Source organism: Staurois parvus, unplaced genomic scaffold (genome assembly GCF_062004578.1).
Source record: "Staurois parvus isolate SC_StPar_1 unplaced genomic scaffold, SC_StPar_1.0 ptg000384l, whole genome shotgun sequence".
NCBI lineage: Eukaryota > Metazoa > Chordata > Amphibia > Anura > Ranidae > Staurois > Staurois parvus.
This window is the reverse complement of record NW_028318180.1, coordinates 327,117-341,834: the sequence shown is the minus strand read 5'-3', so window position 1 is coordinate 341,834 and position 14,718 is coordinate 327,117. Positions and strand designations below refer to the sequence as shown.

General features: G+C 39.0%; 1 protein-coding gene across 1 annotated transcript in view; it reads left to right on the top strand.

The window, feature by feature from the left end:
• The window catches only part of LOC149455903 (complement factor H-like), a 746,405-nt gene extending 732,383 nt beyond the window's left edge, over positions 1-14,022 (top strand). The window contains exons 25-29 of the mRNA XM_089685749.1: positions 4,996-5,202; positions 6,766-6,936; positions 7,024-7,215; positions 10,338-10,544; positions 13,703-14,022. Of these exons, the coding sequence (XP_089541875.1) occupies positions 4,996-5,202; positions 6,766-6,936; positions 7,024-7,215; positions 10,338-10,544; positions 13,703-13,719 (794 nt within the window). The 3' untranslated portion in view covers positions 13,720-14,022. The remainder of the gene's footprint in view (positions 1-4,995; positions 5,203-6,765; positions 6,937-7,023; positions 7,216-10,337; positions 10,545-13,702) is intronic.
• The last annotated feature ends 696 nt before the right edge of the window (positions 14,023-14,718 follow it).

The following is a 14,718-nucleotide window of genomic DNA, read 5'->3' as shown; positions in this document are numbered from 1 at the left end:
TTACTCATATAGTCTTCAGAAAGTCCCATTGCTTTGTTCTGGATTGTGCTGAATACTGTGCATTGGCACTGTCATGGTTTGTACACTACACAAAATTTCAAGGATAGGATATCCTTCTCAGTGAAGTGAAGGGCTATCACACATCCCACATCTGTGCCGCTACTTGTGTTGTTAGTTTGCTTTATGTAGTTCTGATGCAGCTCATTACCATGCTTCCACTGCCGTTCCAGTTGTACGATACATGTATAGGAATGTGTTCCCTAATAGCTTTTGCAAGGAAACTTTCCTCAGAGCTTAGTAAATGAGGTGAAGCTCTGCCGACTTCCATCATCCAATCATCTGCAAAAAAATTTTTTTTATTTACGTGCGATTGAGTTTTCTTTGCATAGCGAAATTTCACCACATTAAGCTAGCCAACCCCTGATGAGCTTGAAATTTCTTTGACAAAACAGGGAGAGAATGTTTTGCAAGAGTCCTTTTATAGCTCTTCCCTTTGGGGAGAGCAAGTATGGGAAAGAGTGTCCTTGTTAGTCCTTCCCTCTAGGAATAGTAGCTCTGTGAGAAGGCTATGTGCCTGGTATTGAGGCCCCAGGGAGCCTGTGCCTAGAGGATCTAGCCTATCCATGTGAGCAGGCTGTGTGCCTGAAAGTCATGGGGTTGGTTTACTAAAGGCAAATTCACTGTTCACTTTGCAAGTGAAGTTTCTCCCTGCAAGGGCATTTTCCTCAGAGCTTTTCAAATGTTGTGAAACTCTGCTTTGCAAAGCTCTAAGTCCAGGGGGCCCCTGGTGTCACCCTTCTGGTGGGTGTCACTAAGCTCTAGGAAAAATTCCCTTGCAGAGTGCAACTGCAATTGCATAGTGAACAGTATTTGCCTTTAGTACATCATCCCCCATGCACCCCTAAAGACATAAAGTGATTTTATGCTAGTCATCACTAGGACATAAATACACCTGATCCTTCCATTTTTTGGCACCAGAAGTTCTGTATGATGCTTCCCTCTGCTGTGATACACCCAGCAATTGTTAGCCAAGAAACTGTACAAGCCTGTATGTGTTTTGGATATTCCACCTTCTTTGTACTCCTGTCCTACTTTTTTTTTAACTATACATCAGTTTGGGACAGGTTTATTTTAACCTAGTAAGAACCACAGTCTTTCAACCTTTATTAGATCAGACTTTTTTTTATTATTATTCTAAAGATGTTTTAGTTTTGCACATTTGTAGTTTTAAAAGTATGCATTTGTTGTGTGCAGAATAGATACTGCAAGGATACATTTCATTTGATAGCAGCTTTGACTACATATATTTTTATTTTTTGGACTTTATTTCCATCTCTGTGGTGTCTAATATAACACTCGTCTGCTAGGATCACTTCTATGTTACTGGACATTTCCTGGTTTTCCAGGTCTTAACCTGGAATATTGCCATAATAGTTTAATAGCTGTACATTAAAAGATGACTATCCAACTGATGGTGGAAATTATTATTGGTGGAAATTATTGTGGCCAATAATTTTACAGGGAAAAGCCAACTCTTTGCCTCTGTCACTTAAAGGTGTATGCCTAATGGTAAATTGTGCTCTTTTTATAGGTTTTAATTACAAACAAAATGAAAAAATAATGTTTTCCAGGAATGTTTCTCAGTGCTTGTTTTGCATTATTTACAGTTGTGTCCAAAATTATTCAACCCCCACTGAAATTGAGTGTTTTGGCCAGTTTGACATTGCTTTTGATCATTCAGTCATCTTGCTTACATTTACATTAAAGAGGCACTTGTAGGTCAGACAAATATAACATAACAGTTATAATGAAATAACCACAAATGTCTTTTCTGTGCTCACAGCATTATCAGTTTTATTCAACCCCCAAGTGACATTCAATCTTAGTACTTAGTACAGCATCCTTTTACAGTTATAACAGCTTTTAAACGTGAAGCATAGCTTGACACAAGTGTCTTGCAGCGATCTACGGGTATCTTCGCCCATTCTTCATGGGCAAAGGCCTCCAGTTCAGTCACATTCTTAGGCTTGCGCACTGCAACTGCTTTCTTTAAGTCCCACCAGAGGTTCTCAATCGGATTTAAGTCTGGTGACTGCGATGGCCACTCCAAAATGTTCCAGCCTTTCCTCTGCAACCATGCTCTAGTGGACTTGGAGGTATGCTTGGGATCATTGTCCTGTTGAAAGGTCCAACGTCTCCCAAGCCTCAGGTGTGTGACGGACTGCATCACGTTTCCATCCAATATCTCCTGGTACTGAAGAGAATTCATGGTACCTTGCACACGCTGAAGCTTCCCTGTACCTGCAGAAGCAAAACAGCCCCAAAGCATGATTGACCCTCCACCATGCTTCACAGTAGGCAAGGTGTTCTTTTCATCATAGGCCTTGTTCTTCCTCCTCCAAACATAGCGTTGATCCATGGGCCCAAACAGTTCTAATTTTGTTTCATCAGTCCACAGAACACTATCCCACAACTTTTGTGGTTTGTCCACATGGCTTTTGGCATACTGCAGTCGACTCTTCTTATTCTTTGGAGACAGCAAGGGGGTACGCCTGGGAGTTCTGGCACGGAGGCCTTCATTACGCAGTGTGCGTCTTATTGTCTGGGCTGAAACTTCTGTACCCACATCTGACAAATCTTTTCTCAGTTCCTCAGCAGTCACACGGGGACTTCTCTCCACTCTACGCTTCAGGTAGCGCACAGCAGTCGAAGTCAGCATCTTCTTTCTGCCACGACCAGGTAGCGTTTCAACAGTGCCCTTTGCCTTGAATTTGCGAATGATGCTTCCTAAGGTGTCTCTTGGTATGTTTAACATCTTTGCAATCTTCTTATAGCCATTGCCCTTCCTGTGAAGAGAAATCACCTCTTCTCTTGTCTTCCTGGACCATTCTCTTGCCTTCACCATGTTTGTAACCACACCAGTAAATGTCTAGAAGGAGCTGAGTATCACAGTCATTTTAAAGCTGCCTAATTGGTGCTTATTATGCTTGATTGCTGCTCGGTGACATCCACAGGTGTTTTCAATACCTGATGGAAAGCACCTGTATGAACCTCTGTTCTTCAGAGTGGTAGTCTTTAAGGGGTTGAATAATTGTGGCAATGAAGAAACCACATAAGAACCATTTACTACTGTATTACATAAACAATTGATGTCATTTTAGTTGCATTTGGGTAGTTACAACGTCCTTGTAGGATTTGATTCTGAATACAATTCCAAATGTACACTATAGTCCCTAAACCCCTTTACAGCATTGGGGGTTGAATAATTTTGGACACAACTGTATTTTGCTTAACCAATGCAATAGTAATCTATTGTCAATGTTATTAACAAGTAATAGACCACTATTACAATGATAAATGGCTGAACACAGTGCAGACCTGGATCAGTTCTGCCTTGTTCCAAGATGGCCCAGAAGAGCTAACAAGAAATGATGTCAGAGATGATATCACCATGTCACAATGTAGAAAGATTGTGGATACACTATATTACAGAGCACTTTGTAGTAGGATCCAGTGCCCAGGAACAAAACTGATTTATCTCTTGGACTTATCATTGAATCCCAGCTGTCACTGACCGCAGTTCTTACACCATGCCAGGAACAACTGCAAATATAAAAGTATGGTGCTGTGGCTGAGAACACTTTCTGCCTTTGAATCCCCAGTTAGTTCCATTATCTTCTTTTTCTCAGGTTGCTTTCTGTACTGTTCATTTGTTATAGTGTACCGTATATTTCATGACATTTTACACTGCAGTAGGAGAGAGCACAAAGTAGTTTTATAATCACATACTGTATATGAAAACACTACCCAAAAATATTAGAGCTTTGCAAGTCAAAGCGGCCAGGGATTTGGCCACAAGCTCAAGGTTAGGAGGCTGCAAGCCCCTACATAAATATAAGTATATGTTGTGTTATTTCAAAGTTCAAACAACAAACTTTTTCCTTGTATATTTTAACCGCTTAAGGACTGCCCTATAGCAGATATACTGCTACAGGGCGGCACCTGTGCGCAGAATCACGTGTGTATATATACATGATTTAGCATTTTCAGGTAGGGGGCACATGCTCGCCCTACCCATGCTGCCATTCGCACCCGTGGATGTCAATCACCAGGTCCTGACCGGTAATTACCCGCCGGCGCCCGGTGATTACCGGGCATCTCCGACGGGGAGGAAGATTATTTGTTTACAAACAATCTTCCTCCCTGTCAGCTGGAGCACACTGCCACACAAAACAGTAGAGCCATCCCGAGCATGGTGCTTACAGTGAAGAACACCCCCCCCACCCCCTAGTAAAACAACCCCAGCACACAGTTAACCTTTTGATGGCCCCTCACATTAACCCCTTCCTGCCCAGTGCCATTAGTACAGTGTTAGTGCTTTTTTTTAGCACTGATCACTGTATTGGTGTCACTAGCGTGTCAGTAACACCAAGCTAGTCCCCCCCCCCCCCCCCAGTGTCAGAATGTCTGCTGCAGTCCCGCTAAAAGTTGCTGATCGCCGCCATTACTAGTAGATTAAAAAAAATCCCATTATCTATACCGCCATTTGTAAATGCTATAACTTTCATGTAAAAAAATTAATTTACAGGTATTGTGATTTATTTAGCAAAAATATGTAGCAAAACACATTTTAGCCTAAATTTATGACAATTTGATTTTTTTCATTTTTTTACTGCACATGTTTAATAGCAAAAAGTCCAAAATATTGTTTTTTCTCAAAGTCGTCGGTCTTTTTTTGCTTATAGCGCAATAAATAAAAAAAACAGGCAATCAAAAACCACTGAAAGAAAGCTCAATTCATGGGGAAAAGAAGGACGTAAATTTCATTGGGTGCAGCATTGCATTGACCGCGCAATTGTCAGTTAAAGTAACGCAGCGCCATAATGCAAAACAAATGGCCTGGTCATGAAGGGGGGTAAATCCTCAGGAGGGCAAGTGGTTAATATAAATAATGTTGTGCTTTTTTCCATTTTCTGAACATATTTGTTTATTTAGGTACCTGTCGCATAATCCAACAGCATCTTGATGATAACTTCTTAGATCTGGATGAAAAGCAAGAAAATGAGGTATTTTATGAAGAAGGAGAAACTGTCAGCTTTAAATGTAAAATTGGATATAGAAACAGAAGTGAACTGACTGGAACATGTACTAAATCAGGAAAACAACCAGTTGTATATACAATGACTTATCCTACTTGTAAAAGTGAGTATCAATTTATTAAACATTAACATTTTGTAATTATTTCAAATATATATTGTATGAAGTGTGTGTGCAAATGATGATAGCCCTATTTACACTGAGAACCAAATATGCTGTATATATAAAACACACATTAAATCAATCTATGCCCATGAGGATCCTTATCAAGAGCAAGGTAATCAAAGGTATTTTTCTAATAAGAAAATAAAACAGTTACATAGTAAGGCCTCATACACACAGACTGTACAACATGACAATTGGGTGTATCTCACCATCCCAGAGCCACGGGTGCTGCATGTGACCATGGATGCAGTCAGCTAAAATCAATAAAGAGTATGCGGGTATAACTATTCTTATTTTCCAAATGAGACAACACAGAACGCAAGGCCAATGCAATGGCATCCTCCATAGATCTATTTTCCCTAAAAGCAAACTGGTAGCTATCCAACCCTGGGGGAAATTATACTGAAAAAATAAAAAAAAAATAATACTTAAAATATAAACATAAGACATTCAAGAGCCAAAGCCCTTAAAAGCCTTAAAACAACATGAAAGCAGAATTCCAGCTACAGAGATATTTTTTTAGGTTCTTAGGAGAAAAAAAGTTATTACTTGTATTGGGCTTTAAAATATTTACAATGCCTCTATTTACTTTATATTCTATTCATTTTTTTGCCAGATACTACTGTCAGTGCCGAACTTCCAGCATTGTGTATATAAGAGCTGCTGCTGTGGCTGCAACAGTGAAATTATCCTGACAAATACCCTTTCCCCTAGTCTATTGATGGAACACCTTGTATTTTTTGAAAAGAATAAAAGGTGTTCTGTGAATGGACAGGGGGAGAGGAGAGGCAGGTAAATGGCAGGATCTGAGAGCGGTAGCTTTTGTCCATTGACAGAAGGAATGGAAATGGAAAGTAGAGAGCAATGGGTGTGTAAACAGGATTGCTTCAGTGTGGCAGCTATAGCATTCCTATGCGCAGTGCAGAAGTTTGGAGCTGACAGTAGTATCTGGCAAACTAATGAATGGATTATACAGTAAAAATGTGCTGTAATAATTTTACATCCCATTATAAAATGTAAGTTTTTACCTTAGGAATATACTGTAGTTCTGTTTTAAACCACCTTAAAAAAACATCAATTCACTCTCCTTATCCCTTAACCCAGTGCCCTTTGCCTTTTGGCAAAATATGCCAGAAAGTAGGCCAATTCCACTCAAGTCTGTTGTCTGGCCTGCTTCAGTGCCAATCTGCTGTACTTTGCGACGTACTTTTGCTATGAAAATGCCTTTGTCATCACCAAGAGGAAAACTTATTTGGTCCAAGCAATGTTCCGAAAGCTTCCCAATGATTCCTGGGAACATTCCACATACCTGAACTATGATATTCTGTGTATCTTGCCATGTCTATTCACATTTTTGTTCCACATTTTCCCTTGCTTTGTGCTAACTGTTCTGTTAATTTTGTTATGATTTGGCTCTGATTGTTCTGGCTACTGTTTTCACTTGTTTATTAGAACCATTAAAAGTTCATTGTGACTTCTGATTATATTCAAATCATTGTCTAGGGTCATGCCGCCCTCCTCAGATAGAACATGCAATCATTTCTTCTGAAGAACTAAGCAGTTATGAATCTGGGTCTTCAGTAAATATTAAATGTGAAGACACATTTGTGCTCAGTGGACACACAAATGTAAAATGTGAAAACGGGAAATGGGATGAGCTTCCAGAATGCCTCAGTAAGTACAGCAAATTACTGCTATAGTCAACACCATAACACGAACACCATAACTTCATTATAATAAGATTTGATCGATATTTTGCAGAGTCTTGTACAATCAATCCCAGCGATTTACTGAGAAATCATATTGAACTTTTTCCAACGGAGAGCATTCCTGAGATAGTGGAACACGGCACAGAAGTGAAGGTAAAATGCAAAACACATTTTAAACGCCCAGGATCCTTAATAGCTTCATGTGATGATGGAGTAATGAAATATCCAAGATGTTTCTCTGGTGGTGAGTATCACTTCTAGAATTATATTTCTACTTGTACAGTTTTGTAAGTTCCTATAAATATCTTCAGTATATACTGTAAATTAACAGAAGTTGCAAAAGATAATTATGTATTTTAAATAGTTTGTTCTTTTTTTTTCTTATTACACTTATAAATGTATGGATGCAACCATCACACACATTGTTGCTAAAGCTGATAAATTACTTACATGGTCACTCATATAGTCTTCAGAAAGTCCCATTGCTTTGTTCTGGATTGTGCTGAATACTGTGCATTGGCACTGTCATGGTTTGTACACTACACAAAATTTCACGGATAGGATATCCTTCTCAGTGAAGTGAAGGGCTATCACACATCACACATCTGTGCCGCTACTTGTGTTGTTAGTTTGCTTTATGTAGTTCTGATGCAGCTCATTACCATGCTTCCACTGCCGTTCCAGTTGTAGGATACATGTATAGGAATGTGTTCCCTAATAGCTTTTGCAAGGAAACTTTCCTCAAAGCTTAGTGAATGAGGTGAAGCTCTGCTGACTTCCATCATCCAATCATCCGCAAAAGATTTTTTTTTATTTACGTGCGATTGAGTTTTCTTTGCATAGCGAAATTTCACCACATTAAGCTAGCCAACCCCTGATGAGCTTGAAATTTCTTTGACAAAACAGGGAGAGAATGTTTTGCAAGAGTCCTTTTATAGCTCTTCCCTTTGGGGAGAGCAAGTATGGGAAAGAGTGTCCTTGTTAGCCTTTCCCTCTAGGAATAGTAGCTCTGTGAGAAGGCTATGTGCCTGGTATTGAGGCCCCAGGGAGCCTGTGCCTAGAGGATGTAGCCTATCCGTGTGAGCAGGCTGTGTGCCTGAAGGTCATGGGGTTAGTTTACTAAAGGCAAATTCACCGTTCACTTTGCAAGTGACGTTGCTCCCTCCAAGGGCATTTTCCTCAGAGCTTTTCAAATGTTGTGAAACTCTGCTTTGCAAAGCTCTAAGTCCAGGGGGCCCCTGGTGTCACCCTTCTGGTGGGTGTCACTAAGCTCTAGGAAAAATTCCCTTGCAGAGTGCAACTGCAATTGCATAGTGAACAGTATTTGCCTTTAGTACATCATCCCCCATGCACCCCTAAAGACCTAAAGTGATTTTATGCTAGTCATCACTGGGACACAAATATACCTGATCCTTCCATTTTTTGGCACCAGAAGTTCTGTATGATGCTTCTCTCTGCTGTGATACACCCAGCAATTGTTAGCCAAGAAACTGTGCAAGCCTGTGTGTGTTTTGGATATTCCACCTTCTTTGTACTGAATGGATCATTGAATCCCAGCTGTCACTGACCGCAGTTCTTACACCATGCCAGGAACAACTGCAAATATAAAAGTATGGTGCTGTTGCTGAGAACACTTTCTGCCATTGAATCCCCAGTTAGTTCCATTATCTTCTTTTTCTCAGGTTGCTTTCTGTACTATTCATTTGTTATAGTGTACTGTATATTTCATGACATTTTACACTGCAGTAGGAGAGAGGACAAAGTAGTTTTATAATCACAAACTGTATGTGAAAACACTACCCAAAAATGTTAGAGCTTTGCAAGTCAAAGCGGCCAGGGATTTGCCCACAAGCTCAAGTTTAGGAGGCTACAAGTCCCTGCATAAAAATGTTGTGTTATTTCAAAGTTCAAATGACAAACCTTTTCCTTGTATATTTTAACCACTTAAGGACCGCCCTATACAGTTGCAAGAAAACGTATGTGAACCCCTTGAGATTACGTGGAGTTTTGCATGAATTGGGCAAGAAATGTGATCTGAATGTCATCTAAGTCACAACAATAGAAGAACACAGTCTGCTGAACATAACAACATCTAATGTTTGTGTAGTATTATGTTCAGCAGACTTTGTTCTTCTATTGTTGTGACTTAGATGACATTCAGAGCACATTTATGCCCAATTCATACAAAACTCCACGTAATCCCAAGGGGTTCACATACTTTTTCTTGCAACTGTACTTTTTCCTCCCTGCACTGTGAATGTGTACGTTTTGTGCAATTAAACCATGGCAACATCTAATGTTTGTGTAGTATTATGTTCAGCAGACTGTGTTCTTCTATTGTTGTGACTTAGATGACGTTCAGAGCACATTTTATGCCCAATTCATGCAAAACTCCACGTAATCCCAAGGGGTTCACATACTTTTTCTTGCAACTGTACATGATTTAGCATTTCAGGTAGGGGGCACGTGCTCGCCCTACCCGCGCTGCCATTCGCGGTGGCGGATGTCAATCATCAGGTCCTGGGCGGTAATTACCCGCCGGCGCCCGTTGATTACCGAGCATCTCTGACGGGGAGGAAGATTGTTTTGTTTACAAACAATCTTTCTCCCTGTCAGCTCGCGCACACTGCTCGGGATGGCTGTAAACAGTACAGCAATCCCGAGCATGGTGCTTACAGTGAAGAACACACACCCCCGCCCTCTAGTAAAACAAATCCCAGCACACAGTGCCCAGTGCCATTAGTGCAGTGTCAGTGTTTTTTTTAGCACTGATCACTGTATTGGTGTCACTTGCGTGTCAGTGACACCAAGCTTGTTCCCCCCCAGTGTCAGAATGTCTGTTGCAGTCCCGCTAAAGTCGCTGGTCACCGCCATTAATAGTAGAGAAAAAAATCCCAGCATCTATACCGCCATTTGTAAATGCTATAACCTTCATGTAAACAAATTAATTTACAGTTATTGGGATTTTATTTAGCAAAGACATGTAGCAAAACACATTTTGGCCTAAAGTTATGACACAATTTGATTTTTTTTTTATTTTTTTACTGCATGTTTAAAAGCAAAAAGTCCAAAATATTGTTTTTTTCTCAAAATTGTTGGTCTTTTTTTTTTGCTTATAGCGCAATAAATAAAAAAAACAGGCGATCAAATACCACTGAAAGGAAGCTCAATTCATGGGGAAAAGGGCGCAAATTTAATTTGGGTGCAGCGTTGCATGACCGCGCAATTGTCAGTTAAAGTAGCGCAGCACCATAATGCAAAAAAAATGGTCTGGTCATGATCAGGGGTAAATCCTCAGGAGGGCAAGTGGTTAATATAAATAATGTTGTGCTTTTTTCCATTTTTTTAACATATTTGTTTATTTAGGTACCTGTCGCATAATCCAACAGCATCTTGATGATAACTTCTTAGATTTGGATGAAAAGCATGAAAATGAGGTATTTTATGAAGAAGGAGAAACTGTCAGCTTTAAATGTAAAATTGGATATAGAAACAGAAGTGAACTGACTGGAACATGTACTAAATCAGGAAAACAACCAGTTGTATATACAATGACTTATCCTACTTGTGAAAGTGAGTAGCAATTTATTAAACATTAACATTTTGTAATTATTTCAAATATATATTGTATGAAGTGTGTGTGCAAATGATGATAGCCCTATTTACACTGAGAACCAAATATGCTGTATATATAAAACACACATTAAATCAATCTATGCCCATGAGGATCCTTATCAAGAGCAAGGTAATCAAAGGTATTTTTCTAATAAGAAAAAAAGAACAGTTACATTGTAAGGCCTCATATACACAGACTGTACAACATGAAAATTGGGTGTATCTCACCATCCCAGAGCCACGGGTGCTGCATGTGACCATGGATGTAGTCAGCCTGCATGTAGACTTGTGTGTTAATGCAAGTACCTGTTGTGGGGGTTAGCTCACACGGGGATCACCTGCCTTGGGGAAAAAGGCAGTCCAGATGGCAAGTCTTTCTTAAAAGTCTGACTTGTAGCCAGTTTTATTTAAAAGGTTGCATGGAAAATAAATCCTTGCCATCCAGACATTAACTAAACAGAAGAGATTCCTATCTCACAGGTGAAGGGCTTGTTCCAGTCGCCAACAAAACAAAACATTGTGCAAACCTTTTTCTTTCTCTTACAAAGAAAACATTCTCATCCACAGCCCTCAGACTTCCTGAGTCCCAGGCCAAGAGCAACCTCTTGCTCCAGTCCTGCTTTATTTATACCACCTGTTGGTGGTCACAGGTGGAAGGAAACTTTGGTTCAGAACCAACACTGCCAAGGTGGTCCAGAAAACCTGGACTGAATTCCACCTTAGTGCTCTACATATGAAAGCATGTGGTGAGGTGATACATAGCATTCCTCAATCACCTCGCCTTTCATAATGTCACACTGTGTATACTTGCATGGCCACTTATAGCTGTTGATTTCTATGGATGGCTCCCTGGCAGGGAAATACACCTGAAGTTTACATTGTATGGACCCAGGTACCTATGTACATGAGGCATAAGGCTGATTTACTAAAGTACTTCAGAACATTTGCACAATTAAAGGTTTGAGGATTCACTTCAATTATTCAGTCATGTGAAAAGCAAATCCCTGTTTACTTAAAGCGGAACTTCACTCTCTCAATTAACACTAACTATTTTTAATCCTTATGCTGCTAACATTAGTAAATAGATATGAAAGTACAGTGGGGATCGAAAGTTTGGGCACCCCAGCTAAAAATTTGTATTAATGTGCATAAAGAAGCCAAGGAAAGATGGAAAAATCTCCAAAAGGCAACAAATTACAGATTAGACATTCTTATAATATGTCAACAAAAGTTAGATTTTATTTCCATCATTTACACTTTCAAAATAACAGAAAACAAAAAAATGGCATCTGCAAAAGTTTGGGCACCCTGCAGAATTTATAGCATGCACTGCCCCCTTTGCCAAGCTGAGACCTGCCAGTGTCATGGATTGTTCTCAATCATCGTCTGGGAAGACCAGGTGATATCAATCTCAAAGGTTTTAAATGCCCAGACTCATCTGACTTTGCCCCAACAATCAGCACCATGGGTTCTTCTAACCAGTTGTCTAGAAAACTGAAACTGAAAATAGTTGACGCTCACAAAGCTGGAGAAGGCTATAAGAAGATAGCAAAGCGTTTTCAGATGTCAATATCCTCTGTTCGGAATGTAATTAAGAAATGGCAGTCATCAGGAACAGTGGAAGTTAAAGCAAGATCTGGAAGACCAAGAAAAATATCAGACAGAACAGCTCGCAGGATTGTGAGGAAAAACAATTCAAAACCCACGTTTGACTGCACGATCCCTCCAGAAAGATCTGGCAGACACTGGAGTTGTGGTACACTATTCCACTATAAAGAGATACTTGTACAAATATGGTCTTCATGGAAGAGTCATCAGAAGAAAACCTCTTCTACGTCCTCACCACAAAAATCATCATTTGAACTTTGCAAATTAACATATAGACAAGCCTGATGCATTTTGGAAACAAGTTCTGTGGACCAATGAGGTTAAAATTGAACTTTTTGGCCGGAATGAGCAAAGGTACGTTTGGAGAAGAAGGGGCACAGAATTTAATGAAAAGAACCTCTGTCCAACTGTTAAGCATGGGGTTGGATCAATCATGCTTTGGGGTTGTGTTGCAGCCAGTGGCACAGGGAACATCTCACGAGTAGAAGGAAAAATGGATTCAATAAAATTTCAGCAAATTTTGGATGGTAACTTGATGCCATCTGTGAAAAAGCTGAAGTTAAAGAGAGGATGGCTTCTACAAATGGATAATGATCCTAAACACACCTTCGAAATCCACAGGGGATTGCATCAAGAGGCGTAAACTGAAGGTTTTGCCATGGCCTTCACAATCTCCTGACCTCAACATAATTGAAAATCTATGGATAGACCTTAAAAGAGCAGTGCGTGACAGACAGCCCAGAAATCTCAAAGAACTGGAAGACTTTTGTAAGGAAGAATGGGCAAAGATACCTCAAACAAGAATTGGAAGACTCTTGGCTGGCTACACCTTCAGTTACTTCCTGGTTTCCATGCCTTGGCAAATTATGTTATAAATCCCAGGAGTCTTCAGGAGGGGAGGGAGGGTTCTCAGCTCAGCCGATGCCTGAGCTAAGGGCAGATGGATTCCAGGAAGTAAAACATGAATCATCTGCCCTTACTCAAGATGGCCACTTGAAATGCAAAGGGTTTTTTTTTCTAGATGATTTCTCAGCAAAATAAAGCATGTAGACATGGATAGGTGTAGAAGATTGCTTTGAATATTAAAATATTTTTGGTTTTTGGTGCTCAGATACAGTGCAGTTCCACTTTAAGCTGACTGATCAAAGAAAAAAAAGAAAAAAAAAAAAGATCCATATATGGTCTGCTTTATTTATTGTGTACACGATTGGATACTTGGAATAAATCTTCACATGGTTTATTATGTGAATATTCCCAAATACAAGTCTTACTGAGTCAGAGGCCTGTCATCTGTGTCTGTGTTTGGGCTTAGAATCACACCAAGACTATGTCATATTTATTTTTTCCCAAAATGTTTGTGTTTGAAAAGTAATTTTTTCAAAGCCAATAGCTTGGACATATCTGTTTTGTATAGTAGCCTTATGTAGAGTGTTAAAATTCACAGTACACATTCATCATGTATTGGGATTCAAATGTAGGTTCATTTTTGTTCTTTTATTTTTTAATAGAAGAATCTGCTGTGTGAAGATGATATAATGTCACTTACATACATTTAGAAGATGTTTCCATTTGAATATTAAAAATATTGGAGTTTTTCAACTGAAGGAAGGACTTTCACTTGATATGAACAATGATGGATGAAGAAATTACTACACAAATTTGCTATGACATTAAACAGATCTGTTATGTGTTTTGGCTTCAATGTGTGGACTACGTTTAAGTGAAAAACAAATGAATAAAGCATTGTGTGGTGAACTATATTTACAGTCATGCAAAAATTGTGTAACCAATGAAAATTCCACTCCTTAAAGCTATTCCTTACTATTCATTTGTGTTGGGCTAGTCCGTTTTACTGATAAGGCTACACTTCAGGCTGCTAAAGCAAAGGTCTACAGAAATGATATCTATATTACAAGACAGTCAAACTTACTATACATGGCCTTTGGTATTGGGAAGTTTTGGTGCTCCAACACATAAACATTTATTTCTGTATAAGGATTCTAGCTTGATTTTTTAAGATTTCTTTATATACATTTTCAACCACCTCATTTTGATTTAAATAATGTTTTTCTAAGCCGTTTGCACCAGATCCCTATAAATGCAGTGTTAGTCACTTCATCTCTCACACTTGTATACCCTCTATTGATCAGAACAATTACATTTTCTGCTATGGGTGTGTTTATTTGGCAATAACTTTGTCATTGCTTAAAAAAATAAAAGTAATACATATATAAATTTAAAGGGCAAGCAAAATTTTATTTTGGTGATATTGTCCTGCAATCCATAAATAAAAAAATAACAACACTCAAAATGCCCTTTTTCTACTTTGATCCATGTAAATTAAAAACAAAATGTTGATGTAGATAAAAAGTATACTTTTGTTTGTATACAACACTAAAAAAAATTAACAAAGCAAATACATGAATTAGGACTGATTGGAGTGAACTAAATGCTAATCAGGGGTTAAAGGATCAGCTTAAAAAGAATAAAAATAAATAAATGCACATGTTTGGAGGTATTTTTG